Here is a 22920-nt window from a genome sequence, read left to right as displayed (position 1 = left end):
CACCAGGAAACTGGCTTTGAAGTCCTTTGAAGTACTGTTACAGTCTTAGTCCTTTATGTGGTGGTAGCGATAGGGTATGATAGAGCCTATTTTAATTTAGTAATCCTTATTTTGGGATTTTGGGTTTTCTCACCTTGATTTTTGTCACTGAAGTAGTCAGGTTATATCCACAGTCCCCTGAAGGGTACTTGTTTCAATTTGTTAGTAGTCAGTTCTTTCTTCTGGGACTCTACTATGTATGTCACAGTTAAGTGTACTCTCAAACTAATGCTTAAACAGAAAAAAGAGGATCAACTCATTAGGCTTTGAGTTTAGTTACCCACTTGACTCAGGTGCTAATAAATCCTTTACGTCTAAAATGTTCAGTATTGCAAAGGGCAAATTTTTTTTGTTTGTTTTTTAAGACAGATCACTCTGTCACCCAGTCTGGAGTGCAGTGGCGCCATCTTGGCTCACTGCAACCTCCACCTTGCAGGTTCAAGTGATTCTCCTGCCTCAGCCTCCCAAGTAGCTGAGACTACAGGCGAGTGCCACCACACCCAGCTAATTTTTTGTATTTTTAGTAGAGATGGGGTTTCACCGTGTTAGCCAGGATGGTCTCGATCTCCTGACCTCGTGATCCACCCACCTCAGCCTCCCAAAGTGTTGGGATTACAGGCGTGAACCACTGCGCCCAGCTGCAAAGGGCAAATTTTAAACAACCATATCTTCTATGGTAAGACTGAGTTTTAGGCCAGATTTTGGATTTCAGGCATAAATTCTCAACTCTCTAAAACTTTATAGTAGCAGATTATTCAAGTGAGAAGGACACTGATAACAACTCAAGGTAATTTTGCTTTTTCCATTAAAAAGAATGAGTACACCAAGTTCTTTTGGATTAGAAATGGTGGAAGCATCAGTTTTATCAGTTTCACTGCAAATTTTGTACAAGTTTTGTAATGTTTTCACAGGTTGTAATTCAGAAGTACAATGTTTTCATAGGTTGTAATTCAGAAATACAAGTACATAAGAACCATCTGTTAGAGGATATGCCATTGAAAGGGACATCAACTAAAATTATCTATTGGGTGATATGATTAACAATATTTAAAAGAATTTTGTTAAGTGTTTGGTTCTTATTAATGGACTGGTATTTCATTTCTGACCAGTATCATGTAAAAGCTTCCCTAAAATTTTTATTCTGGTTTACCTGGATTAGCATAAAGATAGAGCAAAAATTTCATCTTTGAAGGAGATCAGGTTAGATCCATGGATATCTGAATGGCATTGATTTATAAACCAACGTTATTACTTGTGTGTTAATAGTGAAATCGAAAACTTAGTATAAGTTCTAAATTCATTTAACTTTCTGATATGAGTGACTCTGAAGGTTAGAAACTAATATAAATTTAGAAAAATGAAACCAAATGTTTTCAACAAAGTAATTTATTTTTTTCCTGAGACTAAATTCAGTACAGTATTTGTTTTTATAACATCCAACATGTCTTATGTTAAACTTAACCACTTTCTATGCAGTGACTGTGGTGAGATGATCTATTTTGACTACCCTCAATGTAATTCATTTGGGTAGTTCTAAGGCATATCAGTGATCAAAATGTTTCTCCCTACAGTTACTCCTGCATTCTCAATCAGTTTCTTCTGCACATCATCTAAAGAAAATTTATGTGGTATGATTACACTCTTTTTTTTTTTAATACCAGAATTTCTAAAACTAAGAAAAACACTAACATTTAAAAATCAGTGTTTCTAGTCAAGGATATTTGAATTAAATTTCATCAGTACATTATAGTTTAACTCATGCTAGAAATGTTAAAACCCAAGATCTTTCTGAGTCACATAATACCAACATTTCATATTAATGAATAAATTACTCAAGTTCTATACAAAGATACTAAGTGATGAGAAACAGAAAAAGCTTTCAATAGTTTTAAAAAAATACAGAAGCAAACTAATGAACACAACTACACAAAATATACACTAACCAATTGCAAGCTAAACTAGTTAGAGATTAACCTTTTAAAAAATACATTTTAGAACTTCGTGATACCCTCATAAAAGGCAGCAAACTAAGGGTATTAAAACAGTAGTCATTATTTCAGTTACTGTGTCTCAAGTCTAAAAGATCCAGACAAAGGGAATGTTTTGTGATTCAATTTAAATAACTTTAAAATTGGAAACATTTAATAATTGATAATATAATTAAAAGTTAAAGAATATATACAAATGATCTGAATAGGTTTTATATTCAGTAACTTGCATGGTTTTTACACTGGCACTTTTATCATTAATTTAGGAGAATCAGATGCATTTCCCTCCATATACTTAGGCATTAAGATTTCAAATTTATAAATATGGTAGTTTAAATATTAAATTTTTACATGAATATTGGGTTTATCCATACTTTCCTTTGTTTCCCAGGTATTATCCAGTTTTGCAAGGAAAACACTTTTATATCACAATCAAAACTTGTCTTGGTTACTAGGCTGTAGCCATAATTGGGTTACAGTCACTTAGATTCATTATTTGGAATTATACCTAACTAAGACAGACCTAAATGAAACTTATCTCCTAGAAGAATTTCACATTTGCATTTACCTGCATGGCAGAATGGGTTTAAGCATATTTTAGCTGTTAGGAAATATTTAATTTACTTAAACTTGTTATCTGACTACTCAGAACTCTGAGTAGTCAACTGTACCTTTGAGCTTACTTAAAACTATATCGGATTCACTTCAAATAGAAGATTTTTAAATGGAAGTTAGACTTCATTAAGGTATTGGTATTAACTTTAAATCGGAAAGAAAACATACTGAAAGTTTGACAAGTTCATTAAAAAATTTTTAGCATGTCTTGATATATTTATCAGCTTTTTATTCTTCTTTCTGCTGTCATTTCCTTAATGTTTGTTTGTTTCACCTCTCTGGTTCATTGGATTGCTACTATTTATGCTTTCATGGACTTTATCTTCACAGTTTACTGTATCTTGTAAAGCCTTTACCACATCAGCTGTACTGGCTGTTTTTGGCAAGGTCATCTGCAGTGCACACCACAGAGTAGTGCGTGTTTTCCGAGTAGCCACACACATCTCTTTAATTGCTGAAGCAAGGGCAAAAACATCTGTAAAATAAACATTCAGGGTAATTTCATGTTAAATGCCATTTAAATATCTGTTAAATCTTAAAAAACCCAGTGCTTTTGCTACTAAATGATCAAATGTTATTTTTGTAAAAAAAGGATGGTTATTGATTGAACCAAAGTCCTGTCCTTTATCATTAAAATATTTAAAATTATTGATACTTTATTTCTGACTTGTACAATAGTGACTATACTTTGAGTAGAACACAGACTATCTTAAAACAGTTATAATAGACAAAATTAATAAAATGGAAATACTTTTGGAGTGAATAACGTGGAGATTATTTACCAATTTATTCTGTAGATAAGTGTTAATTTTAGAAATCTAATCTTTCAACCTCAGAATCTGACTTTATCAATACCTAAATTATTGCACTGACTTATCACAAGAATATGCATCAATATTTGTACCTCTGTCATCTTGGCATCTAGGAACTCCTTGCCTTTGCCGATTGGAAGCATTAACAATTTCATCCTTTCTACGTGACTGTACAATGTGAATAGACTCCAAGTGTCTATCAAGAGCAGTAGAGATATTGGCATGAAGAAGAGAACTCCGAAGACGTTCCATTTTGCCTAGTAAAGTCACAACCTGAGGGAAGCATTTTAAATTTTGATAAGACATGTCCTGCCCTTAACTTAAGTAAAAACAAATCTTCAGTGAAGCAGAATAGAGATGACAGCAATAATATTCATTCAATAAATCAAAGAATGCTTAGTGTCCTGACACCATGCTGGGGGAAACAAAAATGGAAAGTGTCTTCTATCTACTTGTCTATGTTAATTCTAAAAATATGTGGCAGTTGATTACTGAAAATAAGCATCAATGAAAATGTTAAATATTCAAACATTACCATGTCATTAACAGTGCAAATACAAGATCTGATACTGTTTTTGGCAAATAAGAGACCAGCCTGCAAACAGCATTATTCGGAAGTATTGTAATCTAATGAAAGAAGTTTTGAGCTAAAAAGAGAAGTACTTGATTGATTAATCCTGACCTCAGTAAGTCTTTAATTTTTCTGGGCCTCCAATGTTCCCTTTTTGGAAATCAGAAATATTCAGATAGTAATACTGACTAGTGATAGCTTTAAGGAATCCATAATACAGAAAATATTGATTTAAATTTACATTAAACTAATACAAAATGACTCCTGTAACTGTCAAAACTGCTAAAGAAAATTAGGATGCTTCTCAATCCTCTGGATAATGAAACTTAAAAAAGGGCACTGATATATTAGGTCAGTAGAGGGAGTATGTTTCATATGCCTAACTTGTTTCAAATTCTAAACTTGGAAAGTGTATGGAAAGATAACTTTTTGAATAATTGCAATTTGAAGATCAAGTAAATACAATAATTGTTTTTGGGAGTTAAATGATTTAACAATACCAATTTAACAGAACTTGGTATTCACTGATTGGAGAATATAGGGGGAAAAGGCTTCTCAAGAAACTAATGGCACTGGAATTAACGTTTCTCTAACCTCAAACTTGTATTAAGTTTCTTTGTAATAAGTCTATTCCGGATGTTAAATATTTTCCTCTCAACTGTGTATCAGCCAGATCCTTCAGGGGAAAACAAAACACTCAAAAAAAAAAACCTCCAGGGAACTACTAATTATTTTTAAGTAAGACAATCATTTTTAGCAAATGATAAAGAGTAAAGAAATGTGCAGATTGGGGCTGGGCACTATAGCTCACACCTGTAATCCCAGCACTTTGGGGAGGCTGAGGCGGGCGCATCATTTGAGATCAGGAGTTCGAGATCAGCCTGACCAACACAGTGAAACCCTGTCTCTACTAAAAATACAAAAAATTAGTCGGGTGTGGTGGTGCATGCCTGTAATCTCAGCTATTCAGGAGGCTAAGGCAGGAGAATCGCTTGAACCCAGGAGGCAGAGGTTGCAGTGAGCCAGGATCTTGTCAGAGTGAGACTCCATCTCAAAAAAAGAAAAGTTTGCACAGGTTGATTTTTAATAAAGTTTAAAAAGTATTTTTTTCAAAATTCTACAAAGCTAGCAAACTAGAAAACAGTAATTTTTAACCCTCTGTTATTGAAATAATGCTGCTAAGTATAAATAAAATATATATATATATTTTGAGATAGGGTCCCACTTTGTCCCAGCCTGGCATGCAGTGGCATCATCTCATCTCAATGCAACCTCTGCCTCCCAGGCTCAAGTGATCCTCCCACCTAAGCCTCCTGAGTAGCTGGGACTATAGGCACATGCCACCATGCCCAGCTAATTTTTGTAGAGAAAATAAAATTATTATAATAGGCATAAACGCATCCTTCTAAGTTAATGTGAAGCATAAGCAAAGCTGGGAAAAGTGTATCACTATCCACAGTATGTCATCCTTTATTTCCTAGAAATGTATTACTGAGATAAAGAAATTTTAATTTGGAACAGGTTTTTTTTTTTTTGAGACAGAGTCTTGCTCTGTCGCCCGGGCTGGAGTGCAGTGGCCGGATCTCAGCTCACTGCAAGCTCCGCCTCCCAGGTTTACGCCATTCTCCCGCCTCAGCCTCCCAGTTTTTTTTTTTTAATAATAAAAGACTGAAGTTTTTATTAACATCTGGCTGTACCTCATATGTTAGGCTCTGAATGTACCATAGATAAATTCCATTGTACAGATTTACAAATTTGACTCATGTTCTAATTCCTAAAATGGTTTTATTCAATCATAGAAGTAATCCGTTTTGCTGCATTTTTCCCCCAGGAATCTTTATCAAATTTTATTTGGAAAACTAAGTTTTTAAGAGAGGAAGGTCAAAAAAGGAAAAGTTTACCTACCCTAAGTTGCTTAGAAAATTCTGAAATTACAAAGAATAGGAATAATCATTAAATTACAAAATGACTTAACATGAGGATTCTTACAACATTTGAAGTCATATCCTGCTTTGCCAAAACAAAAGTATTTTGTTGGCTGAGCGTGGTGGCTCACACCTGTAATCCTAGCACTTTGGGAGGCTGAGGCGGGTGGATTGCTTCAGCTCAGGAGTTTGAGACCAACCTGGGCAACATGGCGAAACCCTGTCTCTATAAAAAATACAAAAATTAGCTGTACATGGTAGCGTACATCTGTAGTCCCAGCTATTTGGGGGCTTAGGCAGGAGGATCTTGTGAACCCAGAAGGTCAAGGCTACAGTGAGCGTAGATCATGCCACTGTACTCTAGCCTGGGTGACAAAGAGACCCTGCCTCAAAAAGAAAAAAAAAAAGGAAAGATGATAATTCCGTTACCATCTTATGTAAGCACAGCTTGCTCATCAAGCTAGAAAACAAATGTGACAAAGAAATGAGACTTTCTCCATAAATAATACTCAAAATGGTTTTTGCTTTAAAAAAAGTTATTTCAGTTGAAGATTAGCTCCACTGCCAATTTGAGCTTCAAGAACCATTTAAATTATGAAAATTACTTTTTAAATGATTGAGTGAGACTATTTTCCCTTTCCTTTTTTTTTTTTTTTGGAGACAAGGTCTTGCTCTGTTGCTCAGGTTGGAATGCAATGGTGTGGTTATGGCTCACTGTAGCCCTGACCTCCCAGGCTCAAGCTATCCTCCCATCTCAGCCTCCTGAGTAGCACAAGCATGTGCCACCATGTCCAGCTAATATTTAATTTTTAGTAGAGACGGGGTCTCCCCATGTTGCCTAGGATGGTCTCAAACTCCTGGGCTCAAGTAATTCTCCCACCTCCACTTCCCAAAGTGCTGGTATTACAGGTGTGAGCCACTGCACCCAGCCCCTTTCCTAAATATTATAGTTCTAGGAGCAAACATGGAAAAAATATATTTCAGAGAGTTAGATGTAAATGTGATTTAAAAACCCTTCAAAACTCTAAAACTTGATGAGAGTTTTATTTATTTATTTATTTATTGAGATGAAGTCTCGCTCTGTCACTCAGGCTGGAGTGCAGTGGCGTGATCTTGGCTCACTGCAACCTCCACCTCCTGAGTTTAAGTGATTCTCCTGCCTCAGCCTCCCGAGTAGCTGGGACTGCAGGCACATGCCACCACCCCCAGCTAATTTTTGTATTTTTAGTAGAGACAGGGTTTCACCATAATAGCCAGGCTGGTCTTGAACTCCTGACCTCAGGTGATCTGCCCGCCTTGGCCTCCCAAAGTGCTGGGACTACAGGAGTGAGTCACCATGCCTGGCCTGAAATTTTAACAAAATTTAACAAAATATCCATCCACTGTTATCTGTTTTTACAGCTTACTCTGGCTTGTTCTCGAAGTTCATCCACAATTAAGCGATCAACTCTAGATGGGTTGGAGGTCAGCCTTGGAATTGGAGTGTTGTTAGTACTGGATACTTTTTTTCCAGGATAATTCTTGGCAAGGGCTAATTCAGTCTGTAAAAAATTACATACTTTTAAAAAATTACATACTTTTTAGAATTTTCTAAATATGATTCGACCATGAATAATAGTTTTCATAAGCCTAATAGAATATTACCACTTTAAATGAAAATTCTGTTTTGGTATCAAAAGGCAACAAATGTAAACCACAATACCACAGTATTTTTCTATCTTTTTTTTTGAGTTTGGCTCTGTTGCCCAGGCTGGAGTGCAGTGGCACAGTCTTGGCTCACTGCAACCTCCGTTTCCTGGGTTCAAGTGATTCTCCTGTCTCAGCCTCCCAAGTAGCTGGGATTACAGGCGCCTGCTACCACGCCTGGCTAATTTTTTGTATTTTTAGTAGAGAATGGGTTTCACCATGTTGGCCAGGCTGGTCTCCAACTCCTGACCTTGTGATCCACCCGCCTTGGCATCCCAAAGTGTTGGGATTACAGGCGTGAGCCACAGCGCCCAGCTATCATCTTAATACAAATAGAATACCTGAGTATACAAACAGGTTAACACTAAAAAAATTAAAAGAAATAAACTTGTAACCACTAAGGGGGTAAAAAATCTACTTCAAGGCAAGTCAACTTAAAATAACAATAACTTTAAAATGTCAAGCATTTTTTGTCTTCATTTATTTAAGCTTCCCATTGGCCAACCCCATCCATTTTTAGTTTTTAAGTAACCCACTTAATTCCTTACAGTCATGAACTTATAGCAAATCCTGGACATTATAGAATTCAGCTCAGAAATAAGGCAAGTTGGCTGGGTGCAGTGGCTCACACCTGTAATCCCAGCACTTGGGACATCAAGGTGGGAAGATTGCTTGAGGCCAGGGGTTTGAGACCACCGTGGGGAACAGAGTGAAACCCAATGTCTACAAAAAAATTAAAATTAGCTAGGCATGGTGGCATGTGCCTGTAGGACTAGCTACTCAGGAGGCTGAGGAGGAAGGATTGCTTGAGCCCAGGAGTTTGGTTACAGTAAACTATGATTGTGCCACTGTACTCTAGCCTGGGCAACAGAGCAAGACTCTGTCTCTTTAAAACAACAACAAATAAAGCAAACAGAAATAAGGCAAATACTCTTAAACTACACTAAGGTAAACAGAATGAAGACAGGCAAAAGGAACATACTGTTACTCCTAAATGGTTAACTTTGTGTTACCTTTTTTCTCTCTTTTTCTAATGCTCTCCATTGTTCATAGCACTCTTCTAGACGAATATGAAGTTCACTGGCTGGTCCACTACGGGTTTTAATTGGTCTTTGAAATCCAAAAGTTGGCACGAGACCAGAAAAAGAATTATCACCATACATCATATCATTAAAATAAGGGTACAAATGGCTTAAGTCATCATAAGAAAATAAGTCATAGGAATCCAACAGTGGAACAACTGAATGGCCAAATGGGTGGGTGGATCTTAGGGGAAACCCATTTGAACCAAGTTGTTGAAAACCCTGATTATGCCTTAAGTCTCCCATCATATAATTATTAGAAAAGCATGACGCTTGTGTGCGATTCACATGGCTATTAATACTGTCTCCACCTCTCGTTCTGTGGCTATTAGAATGACCCTGTGACTCCAGTAGATCTTGGTACGTATTTTGTGATAAGCCATCTAAATGCTTTGAACCTTCCTCAGGATCATAATGTCCACTCTGGGGCTTGGCTTGAAAATTATGTTTGTTTACATTTTCAATTATCCCATACTGCTGAGCTGAATAGTTATCACAAAATCCATTTGGCTGCTTTATTTTTTTATCCAGAACCAATTCAAAGAGATTTTCTTCTCCAGGCTTTGTTAGTCCTTCTATGTGATTGACAGATTGGATTCTTTCTGCACCATTGTAACTAAAATCAAAACTAGAAAATGCTGAAGGGTTTTCTTGGCAATACTTCTGAAATAAATTGCTATTTGGGGTTAAGTTTGTGGATGATAGTTGGGGGAAATCTGAAGAATGGTTAGAACCTTTTGAAGCTGCACTTAAATGACTATTTAATTTCATCAAGTTACCTTGATTTCGATAAGGAATAGGAGTGTTATTTTTTGTTTGAACATTCATCCAAGTTGGTCTGTTTAAATTGATACCTCCTGAAGATGTTGCTGAGTTTGATAATAAATTCACTGATTTAAAATACTCAGAATTTGGGGGATCAGGTTTAGCAAACTGTTGCTTTTCTGTGACGTTAGCAAAATCATTAGCGGGACAAGCTGTGTGAGGTTTTAGTCCATATTCTGAGGTTAAGCCAAAATCAGCAGTGAATGCTGCTTCCTTTGCAAACTGTTTCTCTGTCAGATGTGGAGTAGTTTTTGGAAATGTGAAATTCTGCTGGTCAGGGATTGTCTCCTCCATTTTTTTCTGATTCGCTGGTTTAACCTGAAATAGCTTTGTGTAGGTATTTGCTTCTACAGTTGGTGTTTCAGGTGTGCCATTGGCTAATTTTTTGCTATCTTGGACACTAAAATTTGAACATTTATTAAGCTTAGCCTTATTAGGATGAACATATTCTGGGTATCTACAATAATCCACATTTTCACTGTATCTATTAAATTGAGTAAGAAACATCTCTGCCCTTTTTTGCTGTAATGGTGCTTCAAGACCTTTAGTACATATTCTGTCCCTTCCATAAGGGTAAATATCAACTCCTGATTCTTTCATGATGTCAGACAGACCAGTTTGTGGTGTAAAACAGTTTTTGATAAATGGATATTCTTGGAATGCTGTCTTAGCTGTATCATTTGTCTGCATATTGTGACAGTTAGAATGATCACTTCGTGAGGGGTATATCCATTGTTCTTCAAGGTCTAAACCAGTAAATCCATGATAAAGTTCATCTATTTTTTGTTGTGGTGTGAGATTACTGTTATGCAGGTATTGCTTTTCCATTGCTGACATAGATTCACCACTATAAAAAGCTTGCTGAGAGATGGCTATATCTATTGGCCTTTTGGTTTCTGTTAAGAGGTCATGGTGATCTGCAAATCTGCTTGTGTTCATTGGCCAAACTGACTTTAAATTGGAGGAGCAGGTCCTAGAACAAATAAATATATTTAATTACAACTTAGGTTTTAAAGACTTTATTTCCTCAGTGGAAAAGGGAGAAAAGGTCTTCAAAAACATTTATCTTGCCCCATGTCACCATTCTCAAATCCCTTTCAACTCTGCTTTATAAGCTACCATTAGCTCCAGATAAGTATCTATCACATGAAATGTGCTATATGTTATATAAATATGCATTTTAATGTCTTCACTGTACTTTCCCAAGAGACAATAACTAAGGCCTAATATGTGACTTCATGGTCTTAGATGATTTATCTATAGTAAGCAGAAAATAAGTTTTTCCTTTGCTTAGGTTATTATATAAAAGCATTGTTGACCACAGTTTTTTTTTTTTTAATGAAAAAAGGTGTTTTGCTTAAACTCTGTGAAATTAAAATATTTTAATTGGTTATATGTGTGCTACATACTTCCCTATTTATGAAATAGGATATTTGCGTAATATGGCTTCCACACTCAATTAAAACATTAAAAAATTTTCTAACACATGAATAAAATCCATATGTATTTCTGCATAGTAGTAATGAGTTTTATTCTTTGGGATCTATGTATAAAAGCTCCCTTGAATTTATATTCTTTAAGCCAATCTTTAGTTCATGAACTCAAGGGAAATAGCTCTGAATTATGCAAGAATAATTTTTCAATGAAAGTCCTTACACAAAACCTTAGACTGAACATCCGATTGTACAGCAAATACTTCAGCAAAATCAAGTCTCCTTGAAACAATATTTGAATTAAGATATCTACTGTCAGATGATCCACTGTTAAGTAAAAATGAAATAGTTAATAAACAGGGTAATCTAGTGTATGTTAGTTTAAAAGCCTGTTATATACTAACCCTTCAGCAAAGTATGGCTGTGACTTATCTTGTTCTTCCAAAATGTTAGACACAAGTCCATATAAGTCTGTTTCACTGCCATAGTCATTTCTTTCTGTTTGAATCCTAAAAATAAATGAATTTGTGCTGAAATACAATATATTGATTACTCTTTCCAGACTTATCCTACCTTACCATTTTTATCTAAAAAATATTTGGACTGAATCTACACCATCATTTCAAATAAAGAAGAGACTAGAACTCAAGAATATTATCTTTTCCACATAAATATTTTTATGTGGAAATGTCTTTTCCAAATAATATTTCTCCTTCATTTCAAATCCTATATCTAACTTACAGTATATGCTTACCTCTTATTTCTCCACAACACATGCTTTTCATTTTAGGTGACCAAGATATAAATCTCTCATCTATGATGTCACAGACATAATGGGTATCATAGCTGCTCCTGAAAGCAAGTCTTGTCCTATTATATATCATTCCATCAACACCTGCTCAGCTTCCTCATTTGCAATTTGAAAACCATATGAACCTGATGCTCTATTTTTGTGACTCTATACTAAATGTTGGATAAAAAAGTGAAATGTGATATGGTCACCCTAGACACCATAGCAATTTTGCAGTTGTTCCTTACATGTAACAGATTTGGGAGCCATCCTTAATCTTTGCAAAGTATGACTGGATGGAGTTCCTTATATCCCAGAAATCCACCTAGTAACTGATACTGACTAAATACAAAATGTAAAAACCACAAGCACATGGAAGATTGGTACCTTTTACCTGTTACAGTTTTTGGGTAATTTCTTCCTAGAAGTAACACAGGTTGAGTATTCCTTATCCAAAATGCTTGGGATCAGAGGTGTTTTGGATTTCAGGTTTTTTTCTTGGATTCTGGAAATATACATTATACTTCAAATATATAATGTATGTTTGCATATTTGGTTGAACATCCCTGATCCAAAATCTGAAATGCTCCAATGAGTATTTGTTTTGAGCATCATGTCAGCACTCAAAAAGTTTTGGATTTTGGATCAGTTTGGATTTTGGATTTTCAGATTGGGATGCTCAACCTGTACGTTTGTTTGTTTGTTTATTTATTTTTGAGACGGAGTGTCACTCTGTTCCCCAGGCTGCAGTGCACGATGTCTGCTCACTGCAACCTACGCCTCCCAGGTTCAAGCGATTCTCCTGCCTCACCCCCCCAAGTGGCTGGGACTACAAGCGCATGCCACCACGCCTGGCTAATTTTTTTTGTATTTTCAGTAGAGACAGGGTTTCACCATGTTGGTCAGGCTGGTCTCGAACTCCTGACCTTGTGATCTGCCCACCTTGGCTTCCCAAAGTGCTGAGATTACAGGCGTGAGCCACTGCTCCTGGCCCTGTACGTTGCTTTATAATAAATTGTAACTTCCTGTTTTTTTCATATTTCAACATTTCATAGTGTTGTGATATTTTAGAAATAAAATACCTTATATTTGCATAACACTCATATTTAATTGATCTTTTTAACACTGGAAGGGTAAGCATTAGTAATCTTTCGTTATTATCTGTTGAATAAATGAATGATCATTTGAGATATTAAGAAACTTGTATTTTGCAAGGGTATATGACTTGCCAAACTACTTCATACTTGCTAGTCTGCCTATAAGTCCAATACCTTTTCTACTACATGTGTTATCTCATAAAAGTTCAATATAAAAGCTTTTTTTGTGTAATTATGTATTAGTATATATCTAAAAAAATATTCAGGCCGGGCGCGGTGGCTCAAGCCTGTAATCCCAGCACTTTGGGAGGCCGAGACGGGCGGATCACGAGGTCAGGAGATCGAGACCATCCTGGCTAACACGGTGAAACCCCGTCTCTACTAAAAATACAAAAAACTAGACGGGCGAGGTGGCGGGCGCCTGTAGTCCCAGCTACTCGGGAGGCTGAGGCAGGAGAATGGCGTGAACCCGGGAGGCGGAGCTTGCAGTGAGCTGAGATCCGGCCACCGCACCCCAGCCTGGGCGACAGAGCAAGACTCCGTCTCAAAAAAAAAAAAAAAAAATTCAATGTAATGTATACCAAATTGCTAGCAGCTGTTATTGGGTGGTGGGGGAGAAGGTTAAGACAGACTTTCACTTTTCTTGATATATATTTCTGAAAAGTTTGAATTTTTTCACTTGACCTTAGCCAAAAGCTGAGAAGAAATAGGCTTGAATTTTTTCAATAGCATATATCAACTTTTTTTTTTTTTTTTTTTTTTTGAGACGGAGTCTCGCTCTGTCGCCCAGGCTGGAGTGCGGTGGCCGGATCTCGGCTCACTGCAAGCTCCGCCTCCTGGGTTTACGCCATTCTCCTGCCTCAGCCTCCCCAGTAGCTGGGACTACAGGCGCCCGCCACCTCGCCCGGCTAGTGTTTTTGCATTTTTTAGTAGAGACGGGGTTTCACCGTGTTAGCCAGGATGGTCTCGATCTCCTGACCTCGTGATCCGCCCGTCTCGGCCTCCCAAAGTGCTGGGATTACAGGCTTGAGCCACCGCGCCCGGCCAGCATATATCAACTTTAAAAATATTTTTGTTTTTTGTAGAATAATGTATTATATGGACTTTCTAATAAAATCATTATTTAGAGAATTTGCCAATAATTTTAATTTTTAACACTTTTCTAATAAATACAAATAACTATTTCCTGATTAGACTAAAGATGCATCAGCCGCTATAAATAGCTCCCATACATAATTAAAGATAGATGTCACTCCCTTAGGGCTCCTCTTTGCAATAGGCTCCCATAATATCCTAGTTATCGTCGTCATTGTCATTATCATCATTATCATCATCAAGATTATAAAGGCAAGGATAATATTTGCCATGTTTAAATTCTGGTATTCCCCCATAGAAAAGCATCTGATGTACAGGGGGCCCTTATTATTTGTGGAATTGAACAGAAAAATAATTTAAAATATCTTATGTTTGATAAAACCCTGTTTGTTCTGTAGTTGTGAAGGAAAAAAATGGAAAATTTAGAACTGGATGACAAAAACATCTAAAAGTTTTAACTCATTCATATAAGTCATCTTTAGAAAGAAGAACTTAAGATTTATGCACTAAATGTTCCCACTAATGAATTTTTTTTTTTTTTTTTTTTTTTTTTTTGAGACGAAGTCTTGCTCTGTCGCCTGGGCTGGAGTGCAGTGGCCGGATCTCAGCTCACTGCAAGCTCCACCTCCCGGGTTCACGCCATTCTTCTGCCTCAGCCTCCCGAGTAGCTGGGACTATAGGCGCCCGCCACCTCGCCCGGCTAGTTTTTTGTATTTTTTAGTAGAGACGGGGTTTCACCGTGTTAGCCAGGATGGTCTCGATCTCCTGACCTCGTGATCCGCCCGTCTCGGCCTCCCAAAGTGCTGGGATTACATGAATTTTTTTAAGTAATAACCTAGCTGGGCAGAGGCTCATGCCTGTAATTCCAGCACTTTGGGAGGCCAAGGTGGGAGGATGCTTTGAGACCAGGAGTTCAAGACCAGCCCAGGCAACAAAGTGAGACCTCGTTTCTTAAAAAGAAAAGGAAACACAATTTTTTAAAGTTAGCTGACCACCGTGGTGCATACCTGTAGTCCCAGCTACCGTGGAGGCTGAGGCAGGAGGATGGCTTGAGCCCAGGAGTTCAAAGTTGCAGTGAGTCATGATCTCGCCACTGCACTCCAGACTGGGTGACAGAGCGAGACCCTATCTCAACAAAACAAAACACCGTAAAAACTATACACAAATAACTGCCCAGTTTACACTTTCCTAAAAGTATGAAAAACCTAGAATGCCACAACAGTAAAATGCTGATGTAGGGAACAGAGAGCAAATAAACCTCAGTTCCTATGTAATTAAATTTAAAATTACCTCAATTACCCTGAAAAACGAATTAATTTACCTGTTCTTTATACTGATCTGAGAATTAGAAGGTTGTTTAATATCATCTCCATAAGTAGACCATGGTGCACAGAAAAGTGAAGAATCTACAGAACTTGAATATTCTGTTGAAGAAAATGGAGTATAGGTCTGCCTTAGGTCCACATTGTCTTCACTCTGAAAGTTTTAAGAAATGTTTATCAGACACATCAAGACTTCATTTGTTATAGAATATTAGAAAAATAAGAAAGCAGGGGAAATAACACAGATGTAAGAGTTGGGAGAATTACATTCAAATGTAGACTTAGTGACTTAAGCTTGCTTTATACCAGGGATTGGCAAACTTTTTCTGCAAAAGGCCAAATAGTAAATATTTTAGGCGTAGCTGGCCATTAAGGTCGCTGTCAAAACTCTTCAACTCTAATGCTGCAGCACTAAATCAACCATAGACAATAAACAAATGGGTTTGGCTGCACTGCAATAAAACTTTATTTACAAAACAGGCATCGGGCAGATCTGGCTCCTTGTTGCTGGTCCATGGCAGAAAATACCTACAATTATTGTACTTTTTTGTAATTCTTTGAATAGATAAGCATTATGTGGATACTAGCAATGTTATTTTTAATAAATTATATATAAAATTCAGTCTTGGGGCCAGGCGCGGTGGCTCACGCCTGTAATCCCAGCACTTTGGGAGGCCAAGGTGGGTGGATCACGAGGTCAGGAGATGAGACCATCCTGGCTAAACCCCGTCTCTACTAAAAATACAAAAAATTAGCCAGGCGTGGTGGTGGGAGCCTGTAGTCCCAGCTACTTGGGAGGCTGAGGCAGGAGAATGGTGTGAATCTGGGAGGGGAAGCTTGCAGTGAGCAGAGATTGTGCCACTGCACTCCAGCCTGGGCAACAGAGCAAGACTCTGTGTCAAAAATAAATAAATAAATAAAATTCAGTCTTAATGTCCCCAATCTCTGAAAAAAGTTAATGTATATTTATATAGAATTTTACACTATTCAAAGAAATTTCACATATATTATCATATTCAGTAAACCTTGTGACATGAGTATTATCTTACTTTAAAAACAAGGAAACTGAGGCTGCAAGTCACTCAGCCAATATGTAACAAATCTAAAACCAAAATTCAAGGTCTTCTTCCTTCTAGTCCCGGGCCTTTTATACAGTATCCTTTTTTGTTTGTTTGTTTTTTGGAGACAAGAGTCTGGCTCTGTCGCCCAGGCTGGAGTACAGTGGTGAGATCTTGGCTCACTGCAACCTCTGCCTCCTGGGTTGAAGCGATTCTCCTGCCTTAGCCTCCCAAGTAGCTGGAATTACAGGCACCTGCCACCATGTCTGGCTAATTTTTGTATTTTCAGTAGAGAGTTTTAGGATTTCACCATGTTGGCCAGGCTGCTCTCGAATCCTGACCTCAAGTGATCTGCCCGCCTTGGGCCTTCCAAAGTGTTGGGATTACAGGCGTAAGCCATTGCACGCAGCCTCGGTGAATGCTTCTATAATGAACTTGAGTAAACAAAAAGTTTGGGTGTTAAGTTTCTTTTTTTTTTTTTAATAGAGATGGGGTCTCGCTGTGTTGCCCAGGCTGGTCTTAAACTCCTGGCCTCAAGCGATCCTCCTGTCTTAGCTTCCCAAAGTGCTGGGATTACAGGTATGAGTCACTTTGCCAGGCCTTGGGTTTTAAGATTTTAATGATTCAAACCCTGAAGGACGGTGTAGGGAAAGTGAATTTAACAAACAAAAAAAGATTATAGCTTAATACATTGTTTATTCTAGAAAATGCTTCCTTAAAGAAGACTGAAAGTATAAATTCAAAATTTTTAACTCTTCAGATAAGGAACTATTAAAACCTGAGATGCAATAACTATAAATACCCAGACATAAACACAATGAAAATAGTATTTTCTTATAAATACAGAAGAGAGATAATTCTGGCCGGGCGCAGTGGCTCACACCTGTAATCCCAGCACTTTGGGAGGCCTAGGTGTGCGGATCACCTGAGGTCAGGAGTTCAACTCCTAACCAACATGGTGAAACCCCGTTTCTATAAAAATACAAAAATTAGCCGGGCGTGGTGGCAGGTGCCTGTAATCCCAGCTACTCTAGAGGCTGAGGCAGGAGAGTCACTTGAACCCGAAAGGCAGAGGTTGCAATGAGCCAAGATTGAGCCACTGTACTCCAGCCTGGGCGACATAGGGAGAGTCTGTCAAAAAAGAAAGGAAAGAAAGAGAGACAGAGAGAGAGAGAGACAGACAGAAAAAGAGAAAAAGAGAGAAAGAGAGAAAAGATATAATTCTGGCTAAAAGTATTTTCTAATTGCTTTTATTCTGTTAATATTTCTAAATTTTTGTTCCTAATAGATATGATCACTGAAAAACATTTAAACTATATAACCATGTTATACAATACGAACAAAATGTGAACATTAAGAAATACCTTCCAATCATCCATCTTAAAGAATCTCAAAATATTTTACAACCATTTGTTCAAGTTCTGGTTATGATTCTATTTAAAATCTACACATTATAATTTTTCTGTTTATAGTTTATATTACAACTATTCTCAAGCTGAGGAAATGGAAACACAGAAGGCATTTTGCTGAGAGCTAAAACTAAAAACTACCTTCCCAGAATTTGTTAGTTAGCAGCAACTTTTACAAAGGCTTTTTATCTTTCTTTCCTAATTTTATCCCTTGAGTTCTAAAGTTATCATCATAGGCCCACTCTTACTGTGTGAAGTATCCAAAGTGACATAAATAATTGTTCATCTTTTTGAAATAGTTGCTTAAACACAAGGAACATTTTCAGATTATGTAATGTCAAATGAGTAAACAGTATTTGAAATTAAAAATATTTGGGGAGTATTCTTTCAAGTACATTTTACATTTTAAAACAAATTTTGAATATTACAAATAAAAATCATTTTAAAGGATTGACTTAATTTTCATATTCTTGGGTTAAAACACCTAAAGTAATATGGTGGATTCAAACATAATTATACTTGAAATATCTGCATCCCTTTCGTTAACAGAGGCCAGGAAATATGCAAATATTTGAGTGGCATAGTAACTGGATTAACTTAAAAATGTATCACTTATATCCTTAACATACTTAAAACAATGAACGAAATTAAATCCAAGTAAATTTTAGTCCGGATGTAAACACTGCAGAGAGCAGTGGAACTATGGTCTGGGTTCCACTTGAGCTTTGTCATTTAGGGCACAAATCAAGCTCTCTGAGGCACAGTTTCTCAATCTGTACAGTGGCATAATAATATACAAGTTTCTTAGTGTGGATTAAATAAAATAATTTATTTCTAGATATTGTTATAATTCAAAGTACAACAATATCAACATTGATGTACTGGTTAAATAATTTCAAACGAAAATTGCTTACATTACCCAAGCTTTATTTCCTTTGATTAATAAATTTAAATGTATTGGTGAGGTAAGTGGTAGCATGTAATTTAAGACGTTGTTGAAACCAGAAAATAAAGGAGTAAAGTGAAATTTTCACCTTTAAATTATCAAAAATATGTCTGTACCAACTTGCAATAAATGCCTGAAGGAAAAAAATATATTTTGATCTTACTAAATAAGTGGATTTTCTTACATTGCTGGCCTCATGTTATGCTGAGGACAAGATGGAAACAAATCAATGAAAAATCTTATTCCTTAACGTGTTTTCTTTTTTCTTTTCTTTTTTTCTTTTTGAGAGGGAGTCTCGCTCTGTCACCCAGGTTGGAGTGCAGTGGCATGATCTTGGCTCACTGCAACCTCCACCTCCCTGGTTCAAGATTCTCCCGCTTCAGTCTCCCAAGTAGCTGGGATTACAGGTGCCTGCCACCACACCCGGCTGATTTTTGTATTTTTAGTAGAGATGGGGTTTCACCATGTTGGCCAGGCTGGTCTTGAACTCCCGAACTCAGGTGATCCACCCGCCTTGGCCTCCCAAAGTGCTGGGATTACAGGCATAAGCCACCCCGCCCGGCCTTAACTTGTTTTCAAAGCAAAGTATATATTCTGAAAACACTGTATTTAAAAGATTGTAGCCGGGCACAGTGGCTCAAACCTGTAATCTCAGCACTTTGGGAGGTTGAGGCAGGCGGATCACGAGGTCGAGATCAAGACATACTGGCTAACACGGTGAAACCCCGTCTCTACTAAAAATACAAAAAATTAGCCGGGCGTGATGCCAAGGGCCTGCAGTCCCAGCTACTTGGGAGGCTGAGGCAGGAGAATGGCGTGAACCCTGGAGGTGGAGCTTGCGGTGAGCCAAGATCGCGCCACTGCACTCCAGCCTGGGTGATAGAGCAAGACTCCGTCCCAAAAAAAGGGGGGAAAAAAAAATTGCTACTGGGCTGGGCGCAGTGGCCTTAAATCCTAGCACTTTGGGAGGCCGAGGCGGAAGCATGGCTGGAGCCCAGGAGTTCAAGACCAGCCCGGGGAACATGGCGAAACCCCGTCTCTAAAAACAACATAAAAATTAGCCGGGCATCGGCCGGGCGCGGTGGCTCAAGCCTGTAATCCCAGCACTTTGGGAGGCCGAGACGGGCGGATCACGAGGTCAGGAGATCGAGACCATCCTGGCTAACACGGTGAAACCCCGTCTCTACTAAAAATACAAAAAACTAGCCGGGCGAGGTGGCGGGCGCCTGTAGTCCCAGCTACTCGGGAGGCTGAGGCAGTAGAATGGCGGGAACCCGGGAGGCGGAGCTTGCAGTGAGCTGAGATCCGGCCACTGCACTCCAGCCTGGGCGACAGAGGGAGACTCTGTCTCAAAAAAAAAAAAAAAAAAAAAAAAAAAAAAAAAAAAAAAAAAAAAAAAAAATTAGCCGGGCATGATGGCAGGTGCCTGTAATCCGAGCTACTCGGGAGGCTGAGACGGAAGAACTGCTTGAACCGGGGAGACAGAGCTTGCAGTGATCCGAGATTGCGCCACTGCACTCCAGCCTGGGCAACAGAATGAGACTCCGTCTCAAAAAACAAAACAAAACGGCCGTACGCGGTGGCTCATGCCTATAATCCCAGCACTTTGGGAGGCCAAGGTGCGCGGATCACCTCAGGTCGGGGAGTTCGAGACCAGCCTGACCAACATGGAGAAACCCCGTCTCTACTAAAAATATAAAATTAGCCAGGCGTGGTGGCGCATGCCCGCAATCCCAGCTACTCGGGAGGCTGAGGCAGGAGAACAGCTTGAGCCCGGCTGGCGAAGGTTGCAGTGAGCCGAGATGGCGCCACTGCATTCTAGCCTGGGAGACAGAGCAAAACCCTGTCTCAAAAAAAAAAAAAAAAAAAAAAAAAAAAAAAAGAAAAGAAAAAGAAAAAAAAGGTTGTCTCCGGTTTTCTTCTCCTTAACTGTGGAGCCACTAAACCCCTATGAATCGGAGGCTCGAGTAAATTAATTTGATTGAGAATAAATCGTGTAACAGGGGCGGAGTTTATTCAAGGACCTGCGATTTGTAGCAATCGTAGAAGGAAGCGGAGCCTGTCAACATCACGCTGCCGAAGACATCGGTTAACCTGTTGCCGGCGTCGGCGCCGAGGTTCCAGCAGCGATTCGCACCTCCAGGGAACGCGACTTTGGGCTGCAGCACGAGGGAACAGGAAATATCAGAAAGTGGTCACGAGGGTGACGCCGAAGCTGAAACGGCCCGACACCTGTCCCACGTAGGCGGTTCGGCTCAATTCCGAACCCTCTCAGAGGGCACGAATTTGCAAGGGCCCACGCTTCCAGCCTCGGGATTCTCACTCTTCCCTCGGGCCCCCTGAGTGCCACCCCGAGGGGCGCCCCTCCCCGGCCACCGCCTCAGCGCGACGGCTGCCTCCCGGGAATCACGGCGACCCGGGCTCCGTCCGGCCCGTCCAGTGAGCCCGCGCCGCGCCCCCCGCCCGCCCGCCCCGTCCGGGCTCCCCACCGACGACCCGCCTCTGCCGCCCCGTCTGGGGACGCGTCCCCTCCTCAGCCTCTCCTCCTTGTCGCCTCTTGCAAGCCTGGCCGCCCCCTGGACCCTGCCCTTCCCCATCCGTTACCTCAAGTCCTTCCTCCCTCAGGCCTGAGGGGTGAGGGCGCGGGCAGGTGTCTCCGTGTCTCACCTCCATGGGGCCCCCCCAGCCTCTCCCGGACTAGGCACAGCTCCTGGGGTACGGGGGTGAGGGGGGGGCGTCCAGGCCCGGCTCCCTCAGCCCGCACCCCGCGGTCTCCGCAGCCGCCTCTGCCGCCCGGGCGCTGCCTGAAGCCAGTCTACGGGTGGGGGGGGGGCCGGAGCGGGGAGGGAGGGGCGGGGGCAGAGGCCGTTACCTGGCCTGCCTGGGGCTCGCGACTAGGCACACGGCACAGGCGCGCCCCGCCCCGCTGTGAGGCCCGCCCCCCGCTTCGCACCCCGCCATTGGCCCGATGCCCATCCAATGGGCGACCACTCCAGGCTCCGTTACCCGCCCAGAGACAAGGAGAAGAAGGGGCGGTTAGGGAACCTCGCTCTCTCGCCGCTTCTGAGCTTTTCCCGCTCAAAGTAAATGTGTTTGGGATTGGCCCGGACTGGCAGGCACCCGCCCGATGATTTGCTGATAGGGCAGCGGAGAGGCGGGGCGTGGAAGGTTGAAAGAGCGCAGCCCTACCGGGTGGGAGAGGTGTTGGGGGCGCTTGGAAAATTTGAGAAGTCGCCCAGCAACTGGCTCATCATCCAAAACCTAGCCGTTGCGCACATTTCATTTGTCCGACATTTCATATTTGTCCCTTAGTCCCTCCCGTAGCTCCCAGAATCCTTTGGAGCTGCCCAGAGACTAATATATCTTGTACCGGTTTGGGGAGGGCGAGGAACAACTTGTGGACTGCGTGTTGTTGGGAGACCCCCCCCTTTTGAGGAAGAGCTGCCCTGTGTCCTAAGCCCGGGCTTCCAGTCAGGGTTAAGACTGAGTGTTAATGTGACTTTTGAACAAAGTTCGCTGTGACCTTTTGTTCGTTTGTGTTGTTTGTCTGTGTAAAACAGGGTCTTGCTCTGTCGCCCAGGCTGGAGTGCAGTGGCGCTATCATAGCTCCTTGCAGCCTTGAACTCCCAGGTCCAAGCGATCCTCCCGCCTCAGCCTCACGAATAGCTGGGGCTGCAGGCTACGCGACGCCGCCACTCCTGGCTAAGTTTTTAAATTTTTTTGTAAAACTGAGGGACCTGGGGGTTGGGTCTCGTTATATTGCCCAAGCTGGTCTCAAACTCCTGGTCTCAGCCTCCCGAGTAGTTGGGGCTACAGGCGCATGCCACCACTCTCAGCTAATTTTTTTTTTTTTTGGTTTTGTGAGATGGAATGTCACTCTGTCGCCAGGCTAGAGTGCAGTGGCACAAAGGCTCACTACAACCTCTGCCTCCCGGGTTCGAGCGATTCTCCTGCCTCAGTCTCCCGAGTAGCTGGGACTACAGGCCCATGCCACTACTCCCAGCTAATTTTTGTATTTTTAGTAGAGACGGGAATTTCACCATGTTGTCCAGGATGGTCTCGATCTCTTGACCTCGTGATCTGCTCGCTTCAGCCTCCCAAAGTTCTGGGATTACAGGCGTGAGCCACCGCGCCTGGCCCCAGCTCATTTTTTAATTCGTCTGTAGAGCCGGGGTTGGAGGTGGGGATGGGGGTGGGGGCGGGGGTCTCTTTATGTTGCCCAGGCTA

The 22920-nt window shown here is 40.3% G+C and overlaps 1 protein-coding gene across 1 annotated transcript; it reads right to left on the bottom strand.

Annotated features, from left to right (window-relative positions):
• Positions 1-1409: 1409 nt before the first annotated feature.
• Positions 1410-21366, bottom strand: MEIOC (meiosis specific with coiled-coil domain). Its single transcript, XM_030923884.1, has 8 exons — positions 21298-21366; positions 20718-20852; positions 15280-15434; positions 11381-11485; positions 8650-10516; positions 7357-7491; positions 3547-3727; positions 1410-3117 (listed from the first exon to the last, which is right to left on the bottom strand). The coding sequence occupies exons 1-8, from the start codon at positions 21364-21366 to the stop codon at positions 2897-2899; spliced, it is 2868 nt and encodes a 955-aa protein (XP_030779744.1). The 3' UTR covers positions 1410-2896.
• Positions 21367-22920: the final 1554 nt, after the last annotated feature.

Source organism: Rhinopithecus roxellana, chromosome 19, assembly GCF_007565055.1.
Source record: "Rhinopithecus roxellana isolate Shanxi Qingling chromosome 19, ASM756505v1, whole genome shotgun sequence".
Lineage (NCBI taxonomy): Eukaryota > Metazoa > Chordata > Mammalia > Primates > Cercopithecidae > Rhinopithecus > Rhinopithecus roxellana.
This window is presented reverse-complemented; position numbering and strand designations above follow the sequence as displayed.